This window comes from Zosterops lateralis (genome assembly GCF_965231275.1).
Source record: "Zosterops lateralis genome assembly, chromosome: 3".
NCBI lineage: Eukaryota > Metazoa > Chordata > Aves > Passeriformes > Zosteropidae > Zosterops > Zosterops lateralis.
In genome coordinates this window covers 78,530,487-78,556,539 of record NC_139764.1, presented here as the reverse complement: position 1 = coordinate 78,556,539, position 26,053 = coordinate 78,530,487, and the positions used below count along the sequence as shown (strand labels likewise).

The 26,053-nt window shown below is 38.4% G+C and overlaps 2 protein-coding genes across 6 annotated transcripts in view; both read right to left on the bottom strand.

The window, feature by feature from the left end:
- Positions 1-11,656, bottom strand: part of SNX14 (sorting nexin 14) — a gene marked incomplete at its 5' end in the record, with an annotated part of 45,929 nt that extends 34,273 nt beyond the window's left edge. For 2 of the 4 annotated variants that reach the window (XM_083856617.1, XM_083856619.1), the window contains 5 exons: positions 3,544-3,587; positions 10,192-10,270; positions 10,383-10,459; positions 11,295-11,415; positions 11,517-11,656. In XM_083856617.1, the coding sequence (XP_083712743.1) occupies positions 3,544-3,587; positions 10,192-10,270; positions 10,383-10,459; positions 11,295-11,415; positions 11,517-11,656 (461 nt within the window). The remainder of the gene's footprint in view (positions 1-3,543; positions 3,588-10,191; positions 10,271-10,382; positions 10,460-11,294; positions 11,416-11,516) is intronic. The other 2 variants (XM_083856618.1, XM_083856620.1) reach the window with 2 other exon arrangements.
- A 14,322-nt stretch (positions 11,657-25,978) lies between these two features.
- Positions 25,979-26,053, bottom strand: part of SYNCRIP (synaptotagmin binding cytoplasmic RNA interacting protein) — a 24,712-nt gene continuing 24,637 nt past the window's right edge. For both annotated transcript variants that reach the window (XM_083856461.1, XM_083856462.1), the window contains exon 12: positions 25,979-26,053. This exon is cut by the window's right edge. The gene's annotated coding sequence lies outside the window, so the exon portion shown is untranslated.

The window sequence follows — 26,053 nt, the reverse complement described above, 5'->3', positions numbered from 1 at the left end:
CCTGAGAGTCCAAATATGTAACTAACTGCATGAAAAAAACACCCCAAAGAAAGCAGCCTGGCACAAGAACTACAACCATCCTCCAACAGCTAATCACATGCAGATAAGAATGCTGTAGGGGAAAGTTTGGTTTAAGATCAGCAGCTGACATTTTATAAGCAATATGTTTAGGAAATACCCACACTGTCAAAGGGATTAGCATTGCCAAAGGATTAGGAAACAAACTGCATTACGGTATTACCAGCATTTGACAGACAAGAAGATACATGAAGTAATTTGGACCAAGAAGTTGTTATTTTATTGACACTTGGATAACCAGTATCTTGGCTAGCTCTACTTGGACAAGACTTTATGCCACGTATTCTCACAATAGATTTGCAAAGACATTCTTTTAATCACCAGCAGACTGAAGACTGGTGAAAAAAATCATCATGAACCTGTAAAATGTCAAATCTCCAGTGACACAGGGGAAAGTCCAAATAACCTTCTTGGAAACATTTTAAAAGCTGGCTGTATTTTCCCAGGACTTTAGGAATATTAATTGTAAACAGTTACAGAGTCTAATGTCTCAAGTGAGATACACCCAACTGCTATCGCACGCAAAGTCTTACGGAATCCACTGATAAATGAAAATCATATACAAATAACAAAGCGATATTTTTCCTCTGTGTGTCAATTATTCTTACAAAACTTGGCTAACTCCCTTCAAAAAGATGCAGAAAATAAGTTACAATCTAATAAAAATGTAAAGCTATAGTCTGTAACTCAACAAAAATTCTGAATTTTTCTTGCATTACTTGCATTTAAAATAGAAGCAGCTCCATATGTGAAAACACTGTGTTTAGTTACCATCAAAGAAAAATGTTCTCATAGCAATGCATACAAAAATGTGGTAATTACTGAATTCTATCCTAATCTGAGAACTGGAGTTGCAGTACCATCAGTAACCAAAAAAATTTAGTAAGCACAGAGTGGCCCATTCAAACGCTAAACTCCATTTAAAATGAGGTTGGTATAAGCAAGATATTACATAGTTTTGCTGTACAGCATAAGCAATAGACTCAGACCTGTGTTTTGTAGCTCTACAAACTTGGGATTACTTACAACGATGCTCTATTCTTCTTACACAGTTGGGAAAAAAATATCTTGGTATAACCAGCATAAATACTTTGAAAAATAGAAAACAAGAATGCATATAGGTATAACGACCTATTTCAGTAGAGTTCACTGGATTTTAAGCACTAATTCCTCATCCCTCAAAGTGGTCCAAATTTAGGACCTGCTTAAATTTTAACCTGCTAATAAAATGTTAGAAATTCTTACACAGTTTATTAAGGAAACAAACACAAGCCAGCTTTTATGTGCTTATAGCACTTTTATTCCTAAGCAAAAAATCTGTGATTTTATCTTGCAACACACCCTGTAAGCATTACACTTTCCTGGCTACTGACTGAGATACATCCTGGTAACACTAATGTCCAAGACAGCATCAGCTAGCACAGCACATTAAAAAAAAAATTATATATATATATAGGTAGCTTCTGCACAAAATCCATTCATGTGAAAGGCGGAGCAGCTGGCATAAGGAATTATGCCCAAACTTTTGTTTGCACAGGAATGTAGCCAACTGTTTTACCAGCCTATTTGTCAAGTATGAATTGCCTGCTAGTGCTTACCCAGCCACACTGCTAAATAAGGACAGCATGGATGCAAAGGCTCTGGGAAGAATTAACCTGAGTGAGGTTTATTTGCTCAGAAAACAAACATGTCCTGAATGCAAGAATCCTCTCTCCCAGGTAATGTGAGCTTTGCCAACAGTACAGGTTCACCTAGAGTAGGAAAAGTCAGAACTGACATGCTCTACAAGCCAGCTCTCAAACTATGGCACATGGACACAGTTCAGAGGTCTCCCTGCACAACCCCTGATGGAAACACCTAAATGTCTAGACTAAATAGGACCAGATCTGACATTACTACTGTTAAACTGAAACCAGTAAGCCTTTCAGGACCAAGTTGTTTCCTGTAGAATTACTTGGACATCACTGCACTCACTGTAGGTCACTGAAAATTCCCAGTCTTTCAGGTTCACTGCAAGCTTGTTAGATTTGACCAGCATGGTGTGAATTTACGGAACTAGTTCAAAATCTGGAGGTGCAGCCATGCAGACCTTAAGACAGGGCAGGAACACCTATACTGCTCACCAGAGGGCAAGATGGAGCAGAATGTAGGCTGGTTGGCTTCATACCAAGCGTATTTTACACCACATTTCTAACTGTATATTATATATATATAGTGAATTATTATCCCCACCAGATGATGTATTCCAGACTTCCACTGCCTCGGGTGTCAGAGAGGTAAGTAACTGGTGGAAGCCAAGTTTCCTTGTCAGTCCATAACAAAGACGTTGAAGATGTTCACCGTCCACCAGTCAAAAAAAAATCCTCTTTTCCAATCATGCAATACAGGACATGGTTGCCTTAGATTTGTTACTTTATCAACAACCCAATAGAACACGATCTAGTTTTCTGCATTTGAAAGTTTAAAACCTTGAAGTTTCCAACTTGCATTCACAACACATGGTGCTAAAGCTCCCTCTGCTGTTTGCATCAGCAGCGAAGTTTTACACTTCAGCATATTTAACACACGAGGTGAGAGGTGAGACATGCAGGTAATTAGCCACAATCAAAAACCCAAGAGGCAAAGAAGTCTGAACAGCAAATTTTAGACCTTAGAGACAGAAAAAAAATCCAAGCAACATAGAGTAAAAATAAAAGAAAGCATACTGTGTTTTTTTAGGACAACTTGAACATTTTCATCCAATGAAAAACTCAAATTCAGAATTAAGGCAAGATGTTGTTTTAACACATTAATGCCAGCAATATCAGTCAGAAACATTTTAATATCTTCTTACAAAGTACTGCAAAGAACTAATTAATATATAAAAGTACAAGGAAGAAAACGCAAAAGAAAATAAAACACAGAAAAAATAATCAGCCATAATCTTTTCTTTATTCCCTATTTTAAAGTTACTTACACAGTACTATTCTATTCAGTGCAACATAATCATTGACATTCTTAAAAGTCAGAAAATTACAAGATGATCTCCAAGAAGTTGGCCATATATATTCAAAATACCTTTTCTTTAAGCCCTGAAAGTCATTTATCTATTTTTTAAAAGCAATGTATGCTTCTAATCTGGATGTAAATTTCAGAGATAGTGATGGGTTGAATTTTTACATGGGTTTCATCAATCTGTATTTACTTCCAAGTAAAAGTTATCACAAAATGAACATATAAATAGACAATCTAAAAGTGTTTTCAGGTTGAAATTCAAATTTCAGAACCACCACCATTATAACTAAACTACTAAAAGATCTGTTCTACTCTGCTAAGAGACAATAAAACAATGATTTGTAGCACTCAAAAGTATGCTTTATCTTTCACTAAGGAAACAGAAATGTTTATTTTCAGGTGACAACTTCTTAAACAATTCAAATATTTATGATATTAAAAATAGTAACTTTTGGTAAAGCTCGTTCGTACCTGTACCATGGATAAATAAAGTTTTCCAGCACCAACTCAAGCACCTGTGAAGAACAAAGTGAACCATGTTACAAAATAAACAGTTCACTACAAATCCCTGTTAGAAAAGGTAACATCCCAAACATCTTCCAAAACTCACAGGACATAATTCATACTTCATAAAACATAAAAATGAGTAAGTAGTGATCCTGTTGCTAGATCAACCATTTTGCATGGTAATCAGTACTTTGGGCAAGTAACAGCAAAGTGATAGTTTCACCAGATATCAGCAAGAAACACCTGCCACAAGTACTATCAGCAACATGATGCACAGTGCCAGGGCAACTGTCAGGCAAATGCTATAAAAAATGTAATCTTACCTTAAACAGCCCATCCTTAATTTTTCACATCAGTCCCTGCTCTTTTCTGATGTAGCATGGAGTGTCCTACAGGCACAGTTACACAGTACACTTACACACACCTCCATCCTTTCTTACCCAAACCTCCACCTTCAAGTGGGACAGTCAATCCTGTATGCTCACCACTCTCAAAGAAAGCAAAGGAAGAGTCACAAAAACCAATTCCTATGGATGCCATCCATAACAAGGAAGGAGACAGAAGGATGAAGTTTTCTTAAGATTCCTCCTCCTTCGCTAGAGACCCAAGATATCACCCATACTACCTTCTTCCACTTCTTCAACCTATCCCTTAATTTGAATCAGTGTTTTAGAGATCAGTCTGTCCCCAACAGCATCAATGCTGATGAGGGGAGTAAGAGAGAATACATGTATTGCTATGTGAGGCTGCTCTGACATGTTCTGTAGAAGGAAAGGTTTGTCAAAGCCACAGTGTACAAAGAAAAAAGTACAAAGAAGTCTGTTAGAAAGGAAAGTTGAAGGTAACAGCTGATACACAAGTGCCATTCAAGAGAGTAAGCATTACTCTTCTTAAAAGATCTGCTGCTGCACTCATTCACACAGTATGCACTGCAAGAATTCAAGACTTACTAAATTTATACTATCTTTAGGGCTCTACATGGCTCTGCTCCTCTCATGATTATAAAAGCATACTCAATAAAAAACACACGTGGCCTTTTTAATTCTTCTCAACTCTTCAGGCCTGCGCAGCTCATTAATACTATTTTTCTGTCTTCACTAGTAAGAATATCACCTTCTCAGACTTGATAAGATACTTTCTCTTTTCCAGTTGTTCCACTTCAGTGATTTTCTTCCCCTCCCTCTGAAGAGATGTTTTGCAGCTTGGGATAACTTTAGATGTCTGTGTTATGGACCACACGAAGTCATCAATGTCTTTTCTCCTACCCTTACGTGTTACATCAGTAATACGTCTCGAAACTGTAACACCATCATGTGTTAATGACGGGTGGGTAAGCAAAAATGTTGTATCATGTTGCCCTGTGTCATCCCCATCCCCCAATCTTGGATATCCATTTATAAGCAGGGTGAAAGGGTGAGGGAAATGACAACAGATACTTCAATTCCCAGTCCGGAAAAGATTAAGAAATCCCAGAGAAGCTTCTATGGAAGTTAATCTTCAGACAATAGAAATGAGATCACATCCAGCTCCAGTCAGCAATCACAGGCCATTGGCCTTAAGAGCAATCTATTAGACTACTTAACCCAATTTTGCCTGATGCCTTCCACAGCACTGCCATTACATGAGCTACCAATTCACTCCAAAGAAATCTCAGTCTCGCAGGAATTGTGACATTATTTTTGTTCATGTGGAGTTTCTAACAAAATAAGCCTCTTTCAAGACTCAAAGCACACTCTTCAGAAGTGCCTTACAGAAAGCTTGAAAAAAAAATCCATCTGTCTATCAAAGGAGCCCTTTTCCTTCTTCCTCCACTTTCGCTCTGTGCTTCCCTATCAGGAGCAACAGCAGCAGAGCATCTTCTGTTTGGAGTGGAAAGTGCACTTGCACAGCCTTCAAGCACAGGACATTGTATTCAAAGGGAATATAAAGAACACCTCTTGAAACAGCTTTCTCCATTTATGACTACTAGTTTTGAACTGAGAGCCTGTCTATCAAGCTTTCCATAAATGTGCCACTACAAAGTCAGTTCATCAGATGCTAACATAACTTATTGGCCCTCTCTTTCTCTATAGTCCTACATAGAGGCCTCTGAAGGCACTAGAAGAATTCTTTCCAACAGTGAGAGTTCTGATCCTTACTGCTGCCTAAGCAAAACACACATGGTTTTGAGATTCATCTTCCCATGGTTATTAAATAAGCAAGAAAAGTAAAAAAAGTGCAAGACTTGATGATCCTTCCCACTTGAAAGTGGAAGAACAAGTCTCCTTCAGATCCATCCCACATTGTAGTAACTGAGTGCCAGCTGAACCATTTTACAGACTTGCTGGTGTTTCTCTTCCACAGGCACACTGTAATAGCAACCTTTATGGTATTGCTTCCACAGAACACTGCAGATAATCCCACTAGACAAAGACACAGAGACAGCATGCATAGAGACAGACAACTAACTCAAAATGCACTTTTCACTGGAGTCCACTTATCACTGGTCAAGATGGCAAGACACATTCTACTAGGACTCAGGTTATCTATGTGGCCCTAATAAAAAATACGTGGACACAGAAAGCAGCCCCTACTTGCAAATTAATTAAACACATGACATGGCAGAGGCAGTTAAGTATGATGCTCCATTCCATCAAGGTGCTGTTTTCTTAGCTTTCTTTCTGTTAAAGCACAGCTACTGTGTGAAATCATCCCAACTGCAAAAATAGAAGCCCTCAAGAAGTAATAAGCCATTGACTGCCACTAACTATATTTCAAGGCATACAGTCCATACTGTTTTCTCTTAAACCCTATCAGCATTCCAGACTGTCAGTGCCATTCTTCTGGACAGAAAAAAATCTGCCAAATCATCCACTGCACTTTCATAAAACACTGGGGAAGCAGAACGTGTGTACCCACTTCCATTCTAGCAACAACAAAAATATTATTGAGGTTCAATTGCCCACACTTCACACACGCCAATAAAGTAGATGGGACACCTCAAAGAACGACAGTTAATGATAAGCCACTTCCTTGTCTGTAAAGTATTATTCTCCAGTTTTAAACACAAATGATGAGTCATTTCATTTAATGCCCACCTATTTTTTTCAAGCATTTTGCAAAATGACTGGTTTTACTATGAGTGGGTAGTTTTGAATTGGAAAGAGATTACAAGTGTAAAACCAAATGCAGCAGGTAGCAATATAAGCAGCAGCTGAATTAAAAAAAAAAAAAAAAAAAAAAGAAGAAGAGAAATTATTTTCTAGCATGCACTGCAACACTGCAAGCTAGTCAGCCTCTGCTGCTGAGGCAAGCTTTTTGGTGACTGCCACACAACTGACCCCAATTGTCAGGAGGAGGAACTGTATAGACAAGTGATGACTGAGTCAGTAGCAGGTCAGAATTACCAGGCCCCATTAGAAAAGAAAGTAGCAATGATTTGATACATAAACCACAGTAACAATTATAAAGCTTAAAAGACAGTACAATCTGCCAGCTGAGGCTAGTTCCTGGAGGTAGAACAAGTTACTACAATAAGAAAGCACACAGTCCACTGTGTTACTACAAGAGTTCAGGACCTGCAAAGAGTGCGTTCAGGCAATAACTGATCTCTTGTCATGCATTTGTCTATTCCTTCCTTTTAGAAAACAAAAAAAATATTCTAGTCCCATAATTGAGTCAAGAACCTGAGAAGATTAAAAAAAAACCCCAACTGAGATCAAAGGACAGCAGCACATTGATCCAGTGAGACTTTATTTTCACAATGCTGATCAGGAATAGCTGAGCAGCTTTCCACAGATTTGACTTGCAATCATCCCTTACATAGAAAAAGTGAGAGTGTAGAGAAAAAGATTAATTCATTAACAGAACAACAGGATTAAATTCTCCATTATACAATCTGTAGCACCTGGATTATACACAATGTAAAACTGACCAACAAATATCATGTCCTAATTCAAAAAGAAAGAAAACACTGAAGAAACAAACATAATGCAAAATGGATTAGAAACTGGAAATCAAATTATATTTAGGTCACTGCATTACTTTTGTGCAGGATACAGCCCAAATTATTAACTACAAAAAGCAAAAATGCAGGGAGAAATGTTCAGGCACAGGTTTTGTTATTCTTCTAAACCACGCACAGCAGCCGAACAGACTAAAACAAGGCTGCAAAAGATCAAGAATTTGCAAAGTGAGACACGCTATCATCACAATCCAAAAAAGAAAAAGCCATACTTGCGAGTAAAACTTGGGTTTCTTCTGATTTGAGTGTGTATTAAATTATTTTGAAAGCACTTGAAAACACAAGCCTAAAGGCGATACACCTGGTTCAAATTAGAAACATATGGAAATGAGAATATTGCTAAAATTCTTCAGGCTGCAAAAAAACCCTAGAAGAATTAAAACATAATCAAAAAAATCCAAAATTATTCTATGTATTTGAAGAAACTGCTTTTTAGAAACAGGCTGCACTCTGCACTCCTTTAGAATCTAATTAACCTTAATTCAGTTCACACTGTATCAGCTTCTCTCTAATGTATGACTAACCCACAAAAGAAAATAAGAGCAGTGTCTCCTTCCAACCTGAAGCAGGCTATCCAATTCCAGGCCAGCATTACAGGCTGCATCCTGAGAGCAGATGCTCAAGAGGAATATGGTGTGGGCAGAGCCCCCTTGCTACCCTTTTAACCGGTAGAGAAGAGCTGCAACAAGGAGCCATGAAATGAGATTTCTCATCCCACATACTATCTTCCAACACAGGAGAAAAAGGTGGCTCAGACTACTTTTTTGGGTCCATTGAGGAGGGTGACCCTGGCTTGCTGCCCTCGGAAGATCCAGAACTCAGGCCTGGTGCTTCCCTCTAGTTAAGCACACAAAGGAGGCAAAGGAATGAGAAGTATGGGCATGGATACACAAAACCCACATCTGCAGTGCTAAAGCAGGGTCTGAGACAGGACACTGAAGTGAAAAGTTACAGCAAAGAAAAGGTCACTATTTTGGTAAAAGCAGAACTACAGCACTCACAAACTATGATAACTATGGTATCTACTCATATCGCTTACAAAGAGATACTACAAAAAACCTTTTCACATCAAATTCTCATTTAAGCCAAACAAGAAAATTTCCAGTTCTTCAGCATTTACAACATCCTCAGGTAGATTGCCACAGCTATTTGGCAGCCTAAACCCCAAAAATATTAAATGCATAGAAGCATTTATTTTACATTCTATTATTAAAGCAAGACACTATTGAAATTCTGTTCAGTAATATTGTCATTTCAATACACTTAAAATTATTTTAAAAATAGATTAAGTAACTTTAAAAAAATAATTGTTTACTTCTGAAATTACAGAAGAAGTCACTTGACTGAACTAGAGGAACTCAACAAGTAGCTACCTGTTCTTTTTTAAAAACATTCCTCAACTGTCCCTGCCCTCCCTACGATTATCATTCTCCTCCCACTCCTGCAGTGGGCCATGCCTGGGACAACATCTAACAGAGCTGAACTGAAGCATTAGCTTATACCACAGACACGCATGGCTTTGACTTCATACACCATGCTGTCAATTGCAAGAACTGACACACAAAAATCCTCTCACTTCTGCCATGCCAGTTGTTCCTCCTCTTACCACAGAACTCCAAAGTTGGAATTTTAAATAAATGGATATTAATCTATATATGTGCTTGTGTATTTTCCTAGATTCAAAAAACACAAAGCTTATCCATTTAGCTCCCAATACACTTCATCAATTACTAATCAAGGAAATAAACAAAAAACCAAGCCCAAAGATAAACTACTCTTCAAACAGCTCTTTTTAAAGAGATTAGAACAAAACAAAATTCCTGATTTACAATCTTACTAAAAAAAGATATATAAGCTATTCTTTGAGTACATTCAACAATTTCTTTTTTTAGACAGATTTTGTAACAGCTTTGTCTGATGATTTTAAATAGATTCATAGATGGTTTGGGTTAGAAGGGACTGTAAAGATCATCTAGTTCCAACCTCCTGCTATGGGCAGGGACACCTTCCACTTGGCCAGGTTGCTCCATCCCACCTGGCCTTAAACACTTCCAGGGATAGGGTAACCTGTTCCAGTGCCTCAATATGGTCACAGTAAAGAATTTCTTCTTCATATCTAATCTAAACATACTCCGTCAGTTTGAATCCATTCCCCTTGGTCTTCCCCCCATGCCCATGTAATATCCTCTTTCCATCTTTCTCACAGGCTCCCCGCCATCAAATTATCATCTTCATTACAGAATTTTTGTAGTTGGCGCAAATCATCTTTTACCCTCAACTCCAAGAAACTAGGCAGGCTGGAATCTGTAACTTTTTAAGACTCAGACATGTTCAATTGTATCTGTTCTTTCCATTATTCTTCCCAATTTACACAGACGTTTCTTCTATGTTTTAGGTGCACTGCTACACAAGCAGTCCATGTTTAAAAGCAGGCAACCTTGGCTCCCTGCTCCGAGCAAACACTATTTAATTTGGCTTTTAATTGAACAAGTTAAAGTACATGCGAGATACATCTGAACCATCTACTGAACCAGAAGCAAAAAGTTTCAAAGACACATAACAAAAACCCACAGACTTTTAATGTACTAAAGAAACAATGCACCAATTACCTCCGAAAGTGATGCATCAACCTTGGAAGGCACTTTCAGATCCAGCCATGGCTGATAGTTTTCCAGAAGCAAAGTAGGTCTGTAGGAGAGCATGGAGAAGTTTATGTAACAATGTGCAATTGACAGCTTCCTAGGGTGATGTGTAAAATGGCTGCAGTATTAAGCTTACCAGTGCCACGTATGTAATTTACCTGTGCCTCTTGCATTTGACCTTGCCACACACAGCACAACTGTGGCCATGGGGGAACAGCTCCGGCAATTCCAACTGCTAAGAAATTTGGACAAGTTTACATTCTCCAAAATGATGACTCCATTAATATACTGACGTGTTTGTGAATTTCCTTCTAGAGCACACTACTACAGAGAACTGAATAAAGACAAACTTGTTCTTCCAGAAGGAAAACAAGGTAACAAGGCATGGTATGAAAAACAACTGAATCAAGAAGAAAAATCACTTCTACTGAAATAAGTGAAAGGACACAGATATCCTTTCACATCTCCACATATCTCCCTGTACATTATTCAGTCTAGTAACAGAGCAGATGGTTTCTCTGCCTTACTCATAGCCTTGAACTACTGCAACTATACCTTTTTAGCCCTGTGAAATTCTACACTGAATTAAGTTAGTACAGTACACTGAATTGAATTTGCTTTGGGAGTATTTTTCTCTTTGAAGTGCAGTACTGCTTAGAAAATTATGATTACAGTGAGAAAAGAAGGCTCACCACTGGCTTGCCAGAAGGAGAGCATCTTTAGAAAGAAAAAGCCTCGTTAAAGTAGCAGACAAAAACAGTTTCTCCAGTCTGCCTGCTACTCAAATGCTCAAAATGTACAACGAGAGAAGCAGGAAACAACATCCGTGGACACTCCAACAGCCGGCCTTGCAGGCATACCTGGATTTGATGGGATTATGAAGAAACATGTGAATAATTCAAAGTCTTAATCATCATCTACTGGCCACAAAACACCTGCCAGTAGGAGTGTGTGAGCTGTATAGACGTACAGCATTTCCGAAAGCAGTTAGGATTAGACAAAAATTGCTACTCCATATAAATCCTTATCATATTTAAAGAAAGCACCAGACTCTTCACAGACATATTTACCTTGGGTTTATATTTTATTGTGAACAGAATGTTGGGCAGGAGGGAGTCCGGTCCCAAGGAACAGTAGAAGGTGACGACGCCAGCCACGAAGGACCAGAAGATCATCAAAACGTGAAGGTACCTTATAGACACAGGGGAAGGAAAAGCCGCTGCGTGAGAAGGCGCGGCGCCCCCGCCCGCCCGAGGGAGGAGGAGGAGGAGGAGGAGGAGGAGGAAGATTACCGGTTGAGGAGGAGGGTGGCGGTGCCCAGCGCCAGGAGCAGGCAGCAGGAGAGCGGGTACTGCCGGCAGGCCTCTCGCAGCCCCTCGGCGCCCCGCAGCCGCCGCAGCAGCCGCCGCCCGGCCGCCCGCACGCCCCCCATGGCGGCCCTGCCCGGGCCGGAGCGGGGCCGCTTCCGCTGCTGGCGCCCGCTGATGGCGTCACTCTCCGGGCGCCGGGGGAGGAGCCGGGACAGGGAAGGGCCTCCCGCAGCCCCGCCGCGGCAGCTGCCCCTGGGCCGTGTCACTGTAAATAGAAGGGCTCTGATGACAGCAGGCTTACCTAGTTATAAATACTTGGGTTCTGGACAACAAGGGGTGCCCAGCGCCAGGCGGCCAGAAAGTGCTGCCTCTGATTAAATGCTCTATATTTGTATGATGACTGAACTAAATCATTCCGTGACCGGGACACTAAAACCCTATAAACGCCTCTCAAAGCTTCGTAATTGGCTGTAAAGAAAAGGAACAGGTTAGGAAATGTAATAAGACCCCACCTTGACATCAGTGAGTGTACAAGAGTAAGACGTCGAAAAGAGAGTAATTGTAGAATGTTTATTGCTAGCGAGAAGAATTTAAAGCCAACTTCACACGTATAACACCTCCAGTTACTGTAAGCCACAAGCTTTCAAACCACTGGAATGCTTTCAGCAGCTCTGCAGTTACCCAAGGCTCTGTCAGTAAGACACTGCTGGCTGCGGGTGTATCAGTTCCGAGGGCACAACGAAACAACTCCTGGGAGTTCACACCCATAAAGGGGCTCTAAGTGGCAGCTATGAGGGGACCCGCGCAGGGAGAGGTGCCCACGCAGGGACTTTGGGCACGCTGAATGAGCGAGGGCACGTGAAATACTGAAACACATCTGTTCAGATGAGCCATGTTTACAAATCTTCACTGAGACCCCCCTGCAATTATGCTGCTAAGAAAATACCGGTATTTGGAGGGCGAGTCAGCACCTAGAAATCGAAACCCAAAAGCAGCTTTCAGAATCTTTGCTGCTCAGATGCTTTGTCAGTTTATGCAACACTTCCCTTGACCTCTCGAGCAGGTGAAACGCTGCAGTTCGACTTCAGTATGTTGACCTTTCTCAGTGTGCTTGGCAAAAGCCCAGGCTCAGCTTGAATTTCTTTAAGAGTCTCTGCACAGTATTATTTCATGTCAGTCCATATTTTCTAGTAGAAAAAAGCAAGGTGCATTCACACAGCAAATCTCCATACAGCCTATTCATAGGAAATCAGTTTTCCTAAGATGCAGGATTTTTTTGCTATCAGCTTACTTTACAGCTTTACTGCTGGCAATTTTTAGTCACTTATCTTGCAATGCTTTTACTAAGGAATAACTCCTAAAAATCTGTAATTCTTACAATAGTTCATGAAAATGCCACAGCATTGCATACCTGTAACACAGTCAGTGATTTGCACAGCAAACCAGCAGAAGCCTTTGTCAAACTTCTGCTTCCATTTGCATTCTCTATTTCAGGTAAAGTTTCTTTAATTTTTAACTTCATTGTTCAGAATTGTGTCTATTTACTGTAAAATTGCCACATTCACGTCTGGCACTAATTGTACCTCATTATCTTAGAAACTGTGCAATTTCCTTCAGTTCACAGACTTTACATCTGCTGGGCAGACACAACAAAATGCTTTACCCCATCTTGCTCTGCTGGAGACAGCAGTGTTGGCATTGCCCATCACCCTCTGCCCCTGGATTCTTCTGGTACACTGAAAGACTCAGCAGACATTTGTTTTTTCAACAAAATAAAACTATAGAAGAAAAAAAGGGAACTGCTGAAGATATTAAGCTTTTCAAAATTCTTTGAGAAATAAGAACTTTCGCAATTCCCTGGAAATAGCAAGTTTTTCTCTCTTCACATAAATTCTTAGGAAGATTCTGTGGTCAGCTGGAGGGAGAAGTGCCAGGGAAAAGCATGCATCTGGAGACGGGCTCTGAAGTAATGTGGCCAGGATTGGGTTATTCTGGAAAGACAGATTTTATTTTAGTATTTAAAATATAAAAGGATCTTTCACTGATCATACAAGTCATCTTGTGGAGACAGTTCTCTCTGGTTTGGGGTTTAGGATATGTTTTCTTTGATGGCAGGAGAAGGTTGCCTATTCTAGCATCTAAGAAGTATATAAGAGCAGATTTTCAACAAATAAAACTACAATTCTTGGCTAAGTAGCATCATATTATGCTGAGATTATATTTACCAAAGTGTCATTTTTTTTTAACCTTAAAAAGTGCCTTTTAAAAATAAGCCAGATAGTGAAATGTAATAAACAGATTCTCACCAATTAATTGCATTTAATTTGCTCTGCAAGTCTGCTTTTGCTCTTTTCAAGGCCTTACTTACATAGTTCTCTCTGTCAAGGATACAGTTATCAAGGCTAATTTACAATATCTAATCCTTCATATTTATTCAACAAAGAATTAGTTTTCCTTTATAATTATTCCTCACAAGTCCCTGTTCATTTTGTGGGCCCTTTCCAGGAAGCTTAAATAGAAAGCTTCATATTAACCTTTTACTAAAGCCATTTAGCAGAACACCCATTTTCAAGATTCAGCAAATAGCTAAGCTTAAGTAAAGAAGTGAAACTGAAGTTGGCCAGTCAGATCCCAAGAAAGGCAAGCATTAGTAGGCTCTTTGCACTTGACTTTTTCAAATTCTAAGCTTAAAGGGCATCCACCAAGTTACTGGTTTCCATCTGAGATGACCCAGGTGTATGTAACAAATGTAAGGTGAAAACTGCCCTTTAGTACTACTTTTTGGCCTTTAAAAAAAACACTGAAACTCCAGAGGAATGACTGCTGCACATTTCTGGTTTGGGTAGAATAATTATTAGCACTTTGATAAGCAAAATTAGCTTTACTGTTATAAATACAGTGATATTCATTTCTCTGTTAATAAGTTAATAAACTGTTCATAGTCTAGATTCATGCCTTTTGGGAGTCATATCTCTGTAACACCCACACTGAACCATGTTTGCCAGCTGTATGGAAATGTGTGCTGTCTGTAGTTGTAAAGTCTTGTATTTGCTTCCTGAATCACATGCTGACCCTCACTATGACAGATTAAAGCAAACTGGATGAGAAAGTGAAAATATGGGCTCAGAAGTACCTGCTCAATACAGCAACAGGGGGCTTTGGGTTCCTGGATAAAACCCTTCAAGTTTCCTTCTAGAAGAATGGGGGAATTCAGCTGCTGCAGTAGTGAGCAAAATGGCACTTTTTTAAGTTTAAGAAAAAATGTGCAAAACATTTTGTAAAAGATCACTGGTCTCCACATTTGCAGGGAAAGACAGAGACTTAAAAGTGTTGTTTGTTTAGAAGCAGGTTTAGAAAGCAATTGAAATTAAGGGGAAAGGCTAAGAAGTTTCAATTGTAACACACCACTCAATTATTTTTTTAAGAGACTGTAAAATACAGTTCTGTTAGAAAACCTGAAAATACTTACTAGGCTGTGTTTAGAACTGAAAATACCAGGCAGAATAAAGACTTGCAGGGCAAAAAAGACAAGGAGACTATTCCAAGACAGATATTCAAGTAAAATGATCCACTTCAAGTGGAGTTTCCAGAGAGTCAGTTTAGTATTCTCAGCAGGAACAATGCTCTGCAAACCAGAGGGGTGCTGAGGAGTGCATTAAAATTTCACTGCAACAAGGTCCACTTAGGAAGAAAAAAACTGAAACAAAACAAAAAACAGCCAATGTACTAGAGTCAGTTTTGCTTTGAAGAACTTTGTAACTCTCAAGGAGAAAGTAAAAAGATTCAGAGACAGACTGGTGTATAGAGCTTTTCTTCAACTTGTTAACATGAAAAGGAATTTTCTAAAGAAATTCTTTCACAGACAAGACACTGGAGAAAATAGTAAAAATAATTTGTTCTGTCATAAACTAATATTTATGGGACATTAAAAAAAAGAAAATAGAGCAGTAAGTTGCAACATGTAGACATTGACTACAACACAGTAAGAAACAGAGGCCTGCAGGAATATGTGCAAAAAAGAGAACTAAAAGTATATAGGAGACACTGAAAAAAACATTAAATTAACATTATGATTTGTGCCAACATTTGGCAAAGCTGTACTCCACAGAAATTTTATTTTGATTCGTCCGAGCAAAAAACAACACAGTTTTTAGATATGCACTGTAGAGTACTAAGTGAAGTTGGTCAATTGGTTGTATGTACAAAGGAAAGAGCTGGAAAACCTAATTCCTTTGCAAAATGTAAGCTGATCAGGGAGGAATGAGGGAATGTCAAGATGGATGTTAAGACTTTGTAAGAAAAAGTTTGTAAAATAACTAAGCACCTATACTCATTCAAACAGTTAAAACAATGCCAGAGCACATATGTAAGAGCCCACCTGAAATGAAAATTAATCTGTTGACTTACTGTGGGGATAAAGAAAGCCTTGCCCTGGATACAAACTGTGAAAATAACTGTGTCAGGTCTTGAAGGGAATTCCTGCTGACCAGCCCTGGTCAGTGGGGAAAATTTTCAAGTAGAGAGCTCATGGACGAATTTGAGCCAGAAACCCTTGTTTTCATCCGAATTTCAAAGTGTCAAGATAATGTTGTTAGATGATGTGTTTCTGTTAAATCGCTGTAAACTGCTGCAGCATCTATGCCTCAGAATTATGGTGAGACCTGAAGAAGTTAAAGCTAGTTAAGTTTTTCATCAGAGATACACACTAGACTCATGGCACAACTGTGCTGGATCAGCAAAAGTTCAGCTGGGTGAGCATCCTGTTGATGATGGCCATTGGGGGATACATACCTTCGAAAAAGTTGTCAAACCATGGCAAGAATATAATAGTAAGTTCCTGGAACATTCTCTTACTCTGATTCATAATCTGGGGATATCCTGAGGAAAAAAAATTATTTCCTAAGTTTCAAGCTGCTTTTGAAGAACAATAAACTTTAACATCCATAAAAATCATGCAAGGAGTTCCAGCACTTGCATTTGTGCGAGTGAAGATACAGCTCTCCAAACATTAATGTGTTTACTAGAGACGGAGAAAATTCACTGCCTACTCAGCATGGTTGCTGCTTATTATTTTACCAAAATACTTTGGTCACCTGAGAAAACTGTATTTTCCAAAATTAAGATTCCTGCGCCAGTCATTTGTCCTTCACATGAGACCACTTTTGTACCTTCTTTCATCGTTGTTGTTCTCCCTTCCCTTTTCCAATTATCTCCTCTGTAGTGTAGTAATGAGTAGGGACAGGCTGCAACATGGGGGAACAAAACTGCTAACAAAGTAGCATTCAAAATTATTTTTATTAGACCTAGTGCCTTCTTAAATAGTGTATTTCTTTTGTCCTGCCTTAAGAGTATTTTAACATTTTTGCCAATGAAGATTTATGATCCTTTTTCGTCATTTGGATACAACTCCCATTTCTGATGGATTCATTTTTTCCACCTTAAGAGAAAAACAGTGAAAAAAATCCCAACCTAAAGCCTTTGCATACTCAGGGAATTCTAATCAACAGGCAGAAGTCATTAAAAGTGGAAAAAAGACTAACTGTAACTAGAGGTTGCTGTTGTAAGGCAGCTTCTATCCAAGAAAGTTTTCTGTGGATACTTAACATGATCATGTAAACCCAGACCCAGTGATGAGATCTGCGAGATCAGGTCTTTCCCAACACTGGTGAGCTGGTATTCTGGTGCCCATTGCTTTTTGCTTCTGTGGACACAGCAGTAAATGCCTGGAGTGTTTTTGTCAGGTCAGAATTCCATAGAGATATTTTTAGTTCAAGCAACCAGTTTCTCCGACAACATGAAGTATGTAAAAGCAGCCTAGATTAAAAGTTAAACAACATTAATTTTCACCTTGCAAGTTATTTGTGGTTGTCTTTCATCAGACACTTCATTGGAACTGTTACAGAAACAGTTGTATAACCAGGATATTATTTAGTTTACCATTTGTTGGCTGAGGATGTGTGGAATCAATCTTGACATTTTCTTCCATTTAAATGACATCTGGGAAAAACTGAAGTATTTACAGAATGGTTAAAGAGAACATAACATAAATGTTACGTTTCCCTAGCAAGAATATTGAAAATATGACAAAAACAAAAAAAAAAAAAAAAAAAAAAAAAAGGATTCTGTGCAAACAGGGAGAATGCACAAGGTGATACTTACAAAAGCACCTGGAAAAAGGGCTGTTCCTCCTCATATAGAAGGATGAGTCTTAAGGTTTTTTGGAGCACATGGGCAGCTTGCCCATGTCTTACATATTTTGTGGTATAATTGGAGCATATAGCTCCATGGTAGATCTCCACTCCAAGAGGAATATGTTTGTTTTAATGAGTTTGAGTAGTGGATCTTAGTACCATGGTCTCTGCAAAGCCAGGCTTCCTTACACTTGTAACTGTTCAATCCTTACAGCTCACAGCTGTTTAATGCTATCTATCAAACAGGTGTGCCCAAGTTCCTGGAGGTATCCCCAACTTTTTGGACCATACAAATTGCTGGTATATCTGATAGTAAAAAAGGAATTTATTATTACATAGCACTTCCCCTCTAGTTCTGGCATTAGCAGAAGCAGATGGTCCCTCTGTGAGTCTACCAGCAGACAAGGAAAAGGCACAAACTGAAAGCAAGGACTATTTGAAAGACTTTGGTGAGTACTGCAAAACTCCACTGAAGTTTTGCTTTGCTTTTTATTTTCTGTTTTAAGTAACTAGCATTGAAGCTCGGAAAGGATTTGAGCTAGTAAGGTCTGATACCATGCAGGGAATTATTATTACCACTCAGGCTCAGCTTTTAACTCAGGAAGTAGAGACTGTGTTGGCAAACAAATTCCAGGAGTATTCTACCTTATGACATTCCTTCTTCAGCCTCCTCCTACCTTCTGATCTGATAGAGGCCTTCGCTTTAGAAAAAAAATTCTTGTTCATTAAGGAAGCGTAGTTTCTTGAACTAAGGCATGTAGCCTAGACTCAAGGAAACAGAACATCTTCAAACGAAGTTCAGCAGTCTTCATCCCCTGGGGTCCCAGGGATATGCTTCCAAGCACGCACTGTTAATTTTAAGCACTTTCATTTCTGAATAACAACCACCTTCAGTGTAGAATACACCTATTTGGGTTCCTTGCACTATCAGGTCTTTAATGAAAAGTCCTGGCCTAGTTCCAAGAAACAGTCAGGCACCTCTTCATCGCAGGATGCTGAGCTTGTATCGCACTTTTCAAGAAAAAGTGTGACTCTGTACAAGACACTGGTTTACTTGGGAGCTCCTTGCGCTCAACCTGACATTGAACACTGCAGAAGCTGCTGAACCGGCATTGATTCACCCCAGCTTTACAACTGTAACACCTATTTTCACTTTGTGCCCTGCACTGAGATATTCAAATCAAGACTTTAAATGCAAACTTTGCTAGGAACTTGGCATTTCCTCAAGCATCACTCAATTATGAGGCATCACCAGGCCGTAATAAAAAGTTTTTCCCAACTACCCTACTTTTACCCACTCTCTAAGGGGTTATTAAGAGCAGTGTGTAGCAAGTATGTTATACCATTAAAAGGAGATGGAAGAACAACTTACCTATGTGGGGAAAAGTCTGCCTTAGGAATACATGTATCAGATATTCAAGGCTGGCTCTTACTTCCCTCTAGACAAGGCCATTAGCTCATCACTTCCAAAGAGCAATTTTACAAATACCAGCTCTAGGACATCACTCACTTCTCCAAACAGGACATCTGAAATAGCAGCATTAGGCATAGTAACAGTGTGGAGTTTTCTCCACAATTTTTGTCTTTTGCTGTGTTTAAAACCTCCTCCCTTACAGAGATACAATTTCCTTTTGAAATATGTATCAAGATAAGTGGCCCTGATGATTCTAACAGCCAGGACAGGATATTCTTACCTTCTGACATATAATCCAAGGGCCCTGCCTGCTTTTGACCTGGTGTTTCCATCTGGCCACGATCCATCACCTGACATTCCCCTCTCATCATGCTGTGGCTGCTAGATGGTGCCCAGCTAACAAGTGTACCTACCTTTCACAGGAAAAGGACAGACAGGTTAGGGAAAGGGAAGATTCTACTAAGCTGTAACATAGTTAAATTGTCATATACGGTAGCTTGCCAGCTTCGTTCCCTATTTTTTCTTTAATCCTAGATTAGAAACTTGCCAGTAGTGTAGTTTGGACAGATTTGGTGGCTGTCTTTTGCCTACAGGGAGATGACTTCTTTTTCAAACTGTTTTATTTCTTTTCCTTTTCTCAGGGAGCAAATAATATGCTTTGTTAAGAGCTTTCCAAAATGGGGAGTATTTGTGAGGTGATCAGTCCTGGGCCAACCTGTTAAATACAAGACAATCCCCTTGGTATTTCTCTGAGGAGGAACTCCCGGGTTGTCAACATTGCTTGAGAAAGAACAGAGGTATTTACAAAAGACCCTGCAAGTTTTTTCCAGAGACACCTTTTGCCCTTCCAGATGTCTGAGTCAAGACATGTCTGTTCTTTCTTAATGTGAATATTAACCTCCATTTTAATTTGTGAAACCTGAGATCTCTCTACAATATTTTTACCATGTGGTGGAAAGGCAGAAGTTCCAAGATTATCACATTAATCTCGCCTGCACCTTATCTAAGAATTCCAACACCTATGACCTATTTAGATTGCATTGCCCTTACAAAGTGGTGAATACTGTCCTCTTCCTAAACATTTTTCAGTGTCAGAGGATATGGATACTTGGGGCAAGCTTGGATTGTTTGTGTTTTGATTCCTGTGGGTTGGTTGTGTCTCCCTCCACACCCACCCTCCAGCAGTATATGCATTTTTGTTAACTACAGGTATTCTAAGATTAGCCCTGCTGGTAAATAGGTTCAGTCTTTCTCAACAGAGTCAAAAAATTATCTTGATTTTAAAATACATGCCTCGATTATTGGGCTCTAACTACACCCAGCCATCTGAACTTAAAACCAGAAATGGTAAGTTATTATATTTTTAACTACATTAAGAATTTCAATCTTACATGTTTTAATCTTCACATTTTAAAACAGAAGGTTACCTCACAAGAATTTAGAAACTTCTAAATGCATTAATGTCACTTGTTCTTCCAGAGACTACAAAAATTGGAGTTGATCATCATCTACCTGCAGCTGTATTAGTTATTATCGTAGTAGCTGTTCTTTATTAGCTCCACAGTGGAACTACAGAAGCATCTCAGCACACTTCAATACCACATAATCTGCTTTAGCACAGGCCGCCACTGAAGGCAGTTTGTGAACACTTTGTTGAGATGTGACCAGTACCTGTCATATCTCAATGCCATCTGTACCTGCATGGCAGGTACACCATCACGCACCTCAAACTGCATTACACACTGGCAGGCTTCATTTGCCGAAAAGCTTAGTCAGCAATGTATTTTCACTATTCATCTGTATACTCCACTCCACTCATTACTCAATGAAAGCAATACTATTTAGAAATGTTACACTTGAGGCAATGAGTTGTAAATGTTTATATACTGCCATTAAGAGAACAAAACTCTTTACATGGTAGTAGAAACCTGTACTGATTTTAACAGTCAAATGGATTTAAGACCTTACAGATCCTTCTTAACCTGAACATCCATCTCACTGCAGTTAATCCCATAATGATTTTTTTCCTGAGAAGCTGTGCTAATATTATGAGAAAATAGTGGAGCAAGGCACTGCTACTGCTTGAAGCCATCTAAGCCTTGCTATACCATCAGGTCTTCCAGTGAGAGAAATTATGACTACCTGTCCCTTTATATCCAGGCCTAGTCTTCTGTTAGCATGAAATCCACAGCATATTTCTTCATCTGCAAATTGACAGATTTTGACAACATATATGCCAGTTTTCTTCAAAGTGGCTTTTAAGCATCTCACTGATTCAAAAGCAAGTGTAAACGATCACACTCCTGTAACTGTAGATAACAAACACAGGACAGTTGCGCGAGACTAGTTTAAGGCCGTTACACACCGGTCACTTCCTGGTTAAAGACACATCAGTGATTGTCACTGAATGTTTGTGTTCTGCTAGAAGTATCAACTTAAGGACATATACAAAACTCAAATTCTGTTGAAAATTGAGGATTTGAAACAGGTTGGCTTTTTAAACAACTATTTGTACTAGAAGAAAAAACATTTAACTGCAATATCCAAAGGAAGCCTTTGACCACAATCTGAAACAAGAACAGTGCTTTAACAGCCACTTTGGCTTTCCAGGTGCAGGGACTATGTATTTTTATCTGTCATCTCAAATACTCTAATGTTAAAACCACCTGTGAATTGTAATACACATCTGCATAATGAAAAGATTACTTCTAATTTTCTTTTATGCTAGCTCTCACCAGTGTTTTGTAATACAGCTTCATTCTAAAGTGTGCTGACATCGCTTCTTAAAAAAAGCCCTGATTTACTGATGAGACATCTACAGATTTATCTTTGTCAAATTCCCCAGGAGGAAGCTTTTTAATCCCAAATTCATTACACTTAGTAATAGTTGTTAGTAGCTATTTTTAAATAACCATTATGAGTGACAGAATTAGGTACAGTCCTCATCCCACTGAAGAGGGAAAAAAAAAATCTGAAAACAGTTACTTGAGATGGCAGAACAATACTTGAAAGCACGACACTTGGAACCAGGAACTAAGGATCTGATACACTCCATTCCTGGCTTTCAATAAATGACTTGTGTTCATGTAAAATCCCTTAAACTACTATGATTACTAACCCATTTGTGTAAAAATAGATGAAGCATTTAAGACATTTTTAGATCTGAAGGACTTAACACTAAACAGTGTCAGATTACACTCAACATTCACTTGGCATTGAACTGGACACACTAAAATTAAGAGTTAAAATGCACAACCTGGGTTAATCACTGCAGATAAGGAATCAAACAGTCCACTGAAGTTGGATTTTAGGTACTGCAAGTCATTTAAGTACTAGAAAGTCTATTTTTACTTACCATTATCTTCCGTGCAGTCAAATGACAGAGACTATTCTACTGGCTGTGCAGCAGAACTAAGAGTGCATTTTATAACTTCATAGTGCAAAGAAAACAAGGATTAAGATTCTCTGTCTTTTCTACACATTAGTGACCAAAGCAAGTACACTGTCACACTAACCATGCATAGGGAACTGTCACCAATAACCAGCCAAATGAATCATTCTCAGACTGTGGAGAATTAGATTTTTGACCCTCCATGTTTTACCTAAATGACTTGCTTGAATGCAAGTGTCAGCTTCAGAGTGGACACCAAACTTCATGAACAATTATCTGAACAGAAACGTATTTTGCAATTCGAAGTTTAAATATTCAATATGTATTTAAGTACCTATTACCTACATGTTATGACTATTTTCTAGACTTAACAGATGCTTTTATTTTTGTACTTTTTTTAAAAAAAAGCTTTTATCAGGTACCTGGAAGTGTGACTATCTAAAGAAGCTTTTGTGAAGATAGCTTTAAATAAATCATATAACCCAATGTATCCAGATGAGCTTAGCTGTGCAGCATCTGCTCAGGAGCTGGCCGTTTAAAAATATGTGTTTTGTGGAAAAACTAGTAACCAGTTATATATTGGCAAGAAAAAGGTATAATTACATGAGACAATCACCTCTCTCCAAACTGCCAGTAAACTAGCAAGTTAGTCCTACTGACACTTTTCAACAAATCTCTTTTATAACAATCAAGACAAAGAGGCATCAAAGTAGTCACTTATTTGTCCCATGGATTTTTTAAGGTAAGTAAATATACACTTGCAAACTGTGACCAGATAACTGTAAAAATCAAACTCCTGGAAAGATTTTAACATTACAGCTTCTAAGAAGCACTGTTATTTGGCTGTAAAGTCACAGTAACTTATTCCTTCTGCCCCCACTACCTGTATTAAGGATCAAGGAAATCTTCAGCTCAACTTCCTCTGCTGTTGCCACATCCCATTTTCATCTGACAGAGCAAATGGCAAATTTGGTGTTTCCTATGTCCATCTAATTCAACTAGTTAGCCTTAGACAATAGATGGCGCATGCTGGTGCTGGAGTTAATTCAGCAAGACACTCCATAAAGACAGACTTTTATGTCCTTTAAGTCCATAAAGTCATAAAGTCAGGAATCATAAGCTTCAGGGCATGAATACAGACTCAAGCTTGCACTTTACCCACTTCAATTGTCTGAAAACCGTCTTGTCAAGTTCACTGCCTTGTTGCCTACTTCAAAACTTGCTACTCCATTTTAAACAATATTTTCCACTAATATCTCACTAACATGAGGGAATAACAGTCTTAATGTTGTGCAGTGTATCAATTTAACCACTCTTTTGTGAAAATGTTCTGTGTGTTTATGTCCACATTGTTTTCAGTTTTAATTCTCCAAAAAGAAAAAAAAAGGCCTCCCCTCATGGGCGTATGGAAGCACTAAAGTAATTGCTAGGCTGAACAGGAAAGTTAAGCCTCTGAAGAATAATCAAAGGCACAAGGGAATAAAAAGTTGCAGCCATATATAATATTTCTATCCTGAAGTTTGGAATCCTGCCTTTAGAGGACACTACATTTATTTTAGATTATGTCATATCCCTCACCCCCAACAAGAACAGAATTAGTATTCCTTATTTTAGATTTTAAAGACAGTATTTACATAAGAGTTGTACAACGCAGAAATTCAGAAACTGATCTTAGTATCTTATTGTAATAACAGCCTTCCTCCAACAGTAAAAACACAAACTTAAGTTCTGTGTCATAACAAATCTCCTCTTTAAAAACTGAAAAGAAAAAAAGTACAGTTGCATGTCCTATATGAAAACTTTCAAACAAGAATGAGTATTAAAACAAGAGTATAATTTAAAAAGCTGTGTATTGGAGTGTTTATAAACCAGAAGTGTTAGGCAGCAGCAGTTTCCGGTTTCTTATTAAATTCAACTAGACTTGGAATTTAGAAACACATTACAAACCAATGTGGAACTACACTACTCACACACCTTTTGGAGGTGTTTCAGTAAAGAAAGCCTCCTATGAGAATAAACAGAGGCAGCACATTATATTAAGTTAAAACTTGCCTTCAACATGTCAAAAAGAACTGTGTCATGTGTTCATTTGTCACCAAAGCACCCCAAGAGATGCATTATTGCTGTAGAACATTTCAAGTTTACCAACACCCAAGTGCAACCAAACTGATGTTGTATATATGCACTTGCCCATTCTCACCAGTATTTCCACTTAATGGTTTTTCTTTAAACAATCAAATTTAAAGCTTTGAAAAATAATATTTTTTTTGATTTTAGTTTTTTTCCACAATATTAATCACCACATGCAATTTAGTTTTCTGATAATTTTTCTAAAAAACTGCACCAATATCAGAACAGTGCAAATCATATTTAATTGTAAAAGTTATAATGGCTTGAATTCATAATTAGAGGGAACACTGTCAGGATCTTGGTATTTTGCTCACTCACCATTGCTTGCATTCCATTAAAAACTTTCCTGTCAATTTCACCTTTTTTTTTTTTTTTTCCTTTAAATAGTTGTCCCCCTTGATTTTATCAGAGCTGAAATTAGGGATTTAATCCACAATTTCAACATACATAGTGCTTTAGTTGCAATGTTTTTATGCACTTCCATCTACTGTTAAAATTCCATAAACGTATTATCCCCCGCAACACGTTTCCAGACTAAGAACTCGTCACTAGCACTTGTGATCCAACAAGTGTTTTAAGGTTTTTCAGCAATGGAGAGATTTCAAGATTAACAAATCTGAGGACTTTCCCTCTCCTAGAGCCCCCAGTGTTTCATTTCATAGCAAGTTCAAAATTGGTTTCCACATCTTGACAGTGTTCCTTATAAAACCGTATGACAGTAAAAGTGCCAGTAGGCATGGCAACCTCTTTGAAGGGAGCATTTAAACTCCTTGGCACTGGGAATGCCAGCACCAAGGATTACATTGAAATTCAAAGTTATACTTAAGGCTTTAATTAGAAAACCCACTTTCCATAAGCCTAATTTCTTTAGGTAGATTTGAAAATTCAGAAGGTAATGCAACTGTTAAGTTTTACGCTCAAATTTGAGGAAGAAATTTCTTTTCTTTAGTAAGGGCAGTATATTAAACTCTGGTAGCAAATGTCTCTTAGGCATTGACTACTCATTTCACCATTGTTCACTTACTTTGTCTTAAAGTTCAAAACTGGCAAGGCACATTTACATATTCCAATGAATACTTGACAATTTTTAATTACACTTTATGTCCCAGCTATCCCAGTAATTGACATACAACATACTAAAATGGTTTATTAAGATAACAAAAAAAAAAAAAAATCAATTAATGTGAAAACATACAGGCTATTGGCAACCACTATTCTAAAAATTATGTAAATACAAGTAAACATACTGAAATGTGTGCGATTCTAAGTTTTTAACCAGAAGATCTCTGTACTAACACACATTTATATTAATGACACATAAAAAAAATAAAAACTTTATTACAAAAATAAGTTACACTCGCCTCCAGCTTACAGTATAAAACAATTTTATTTG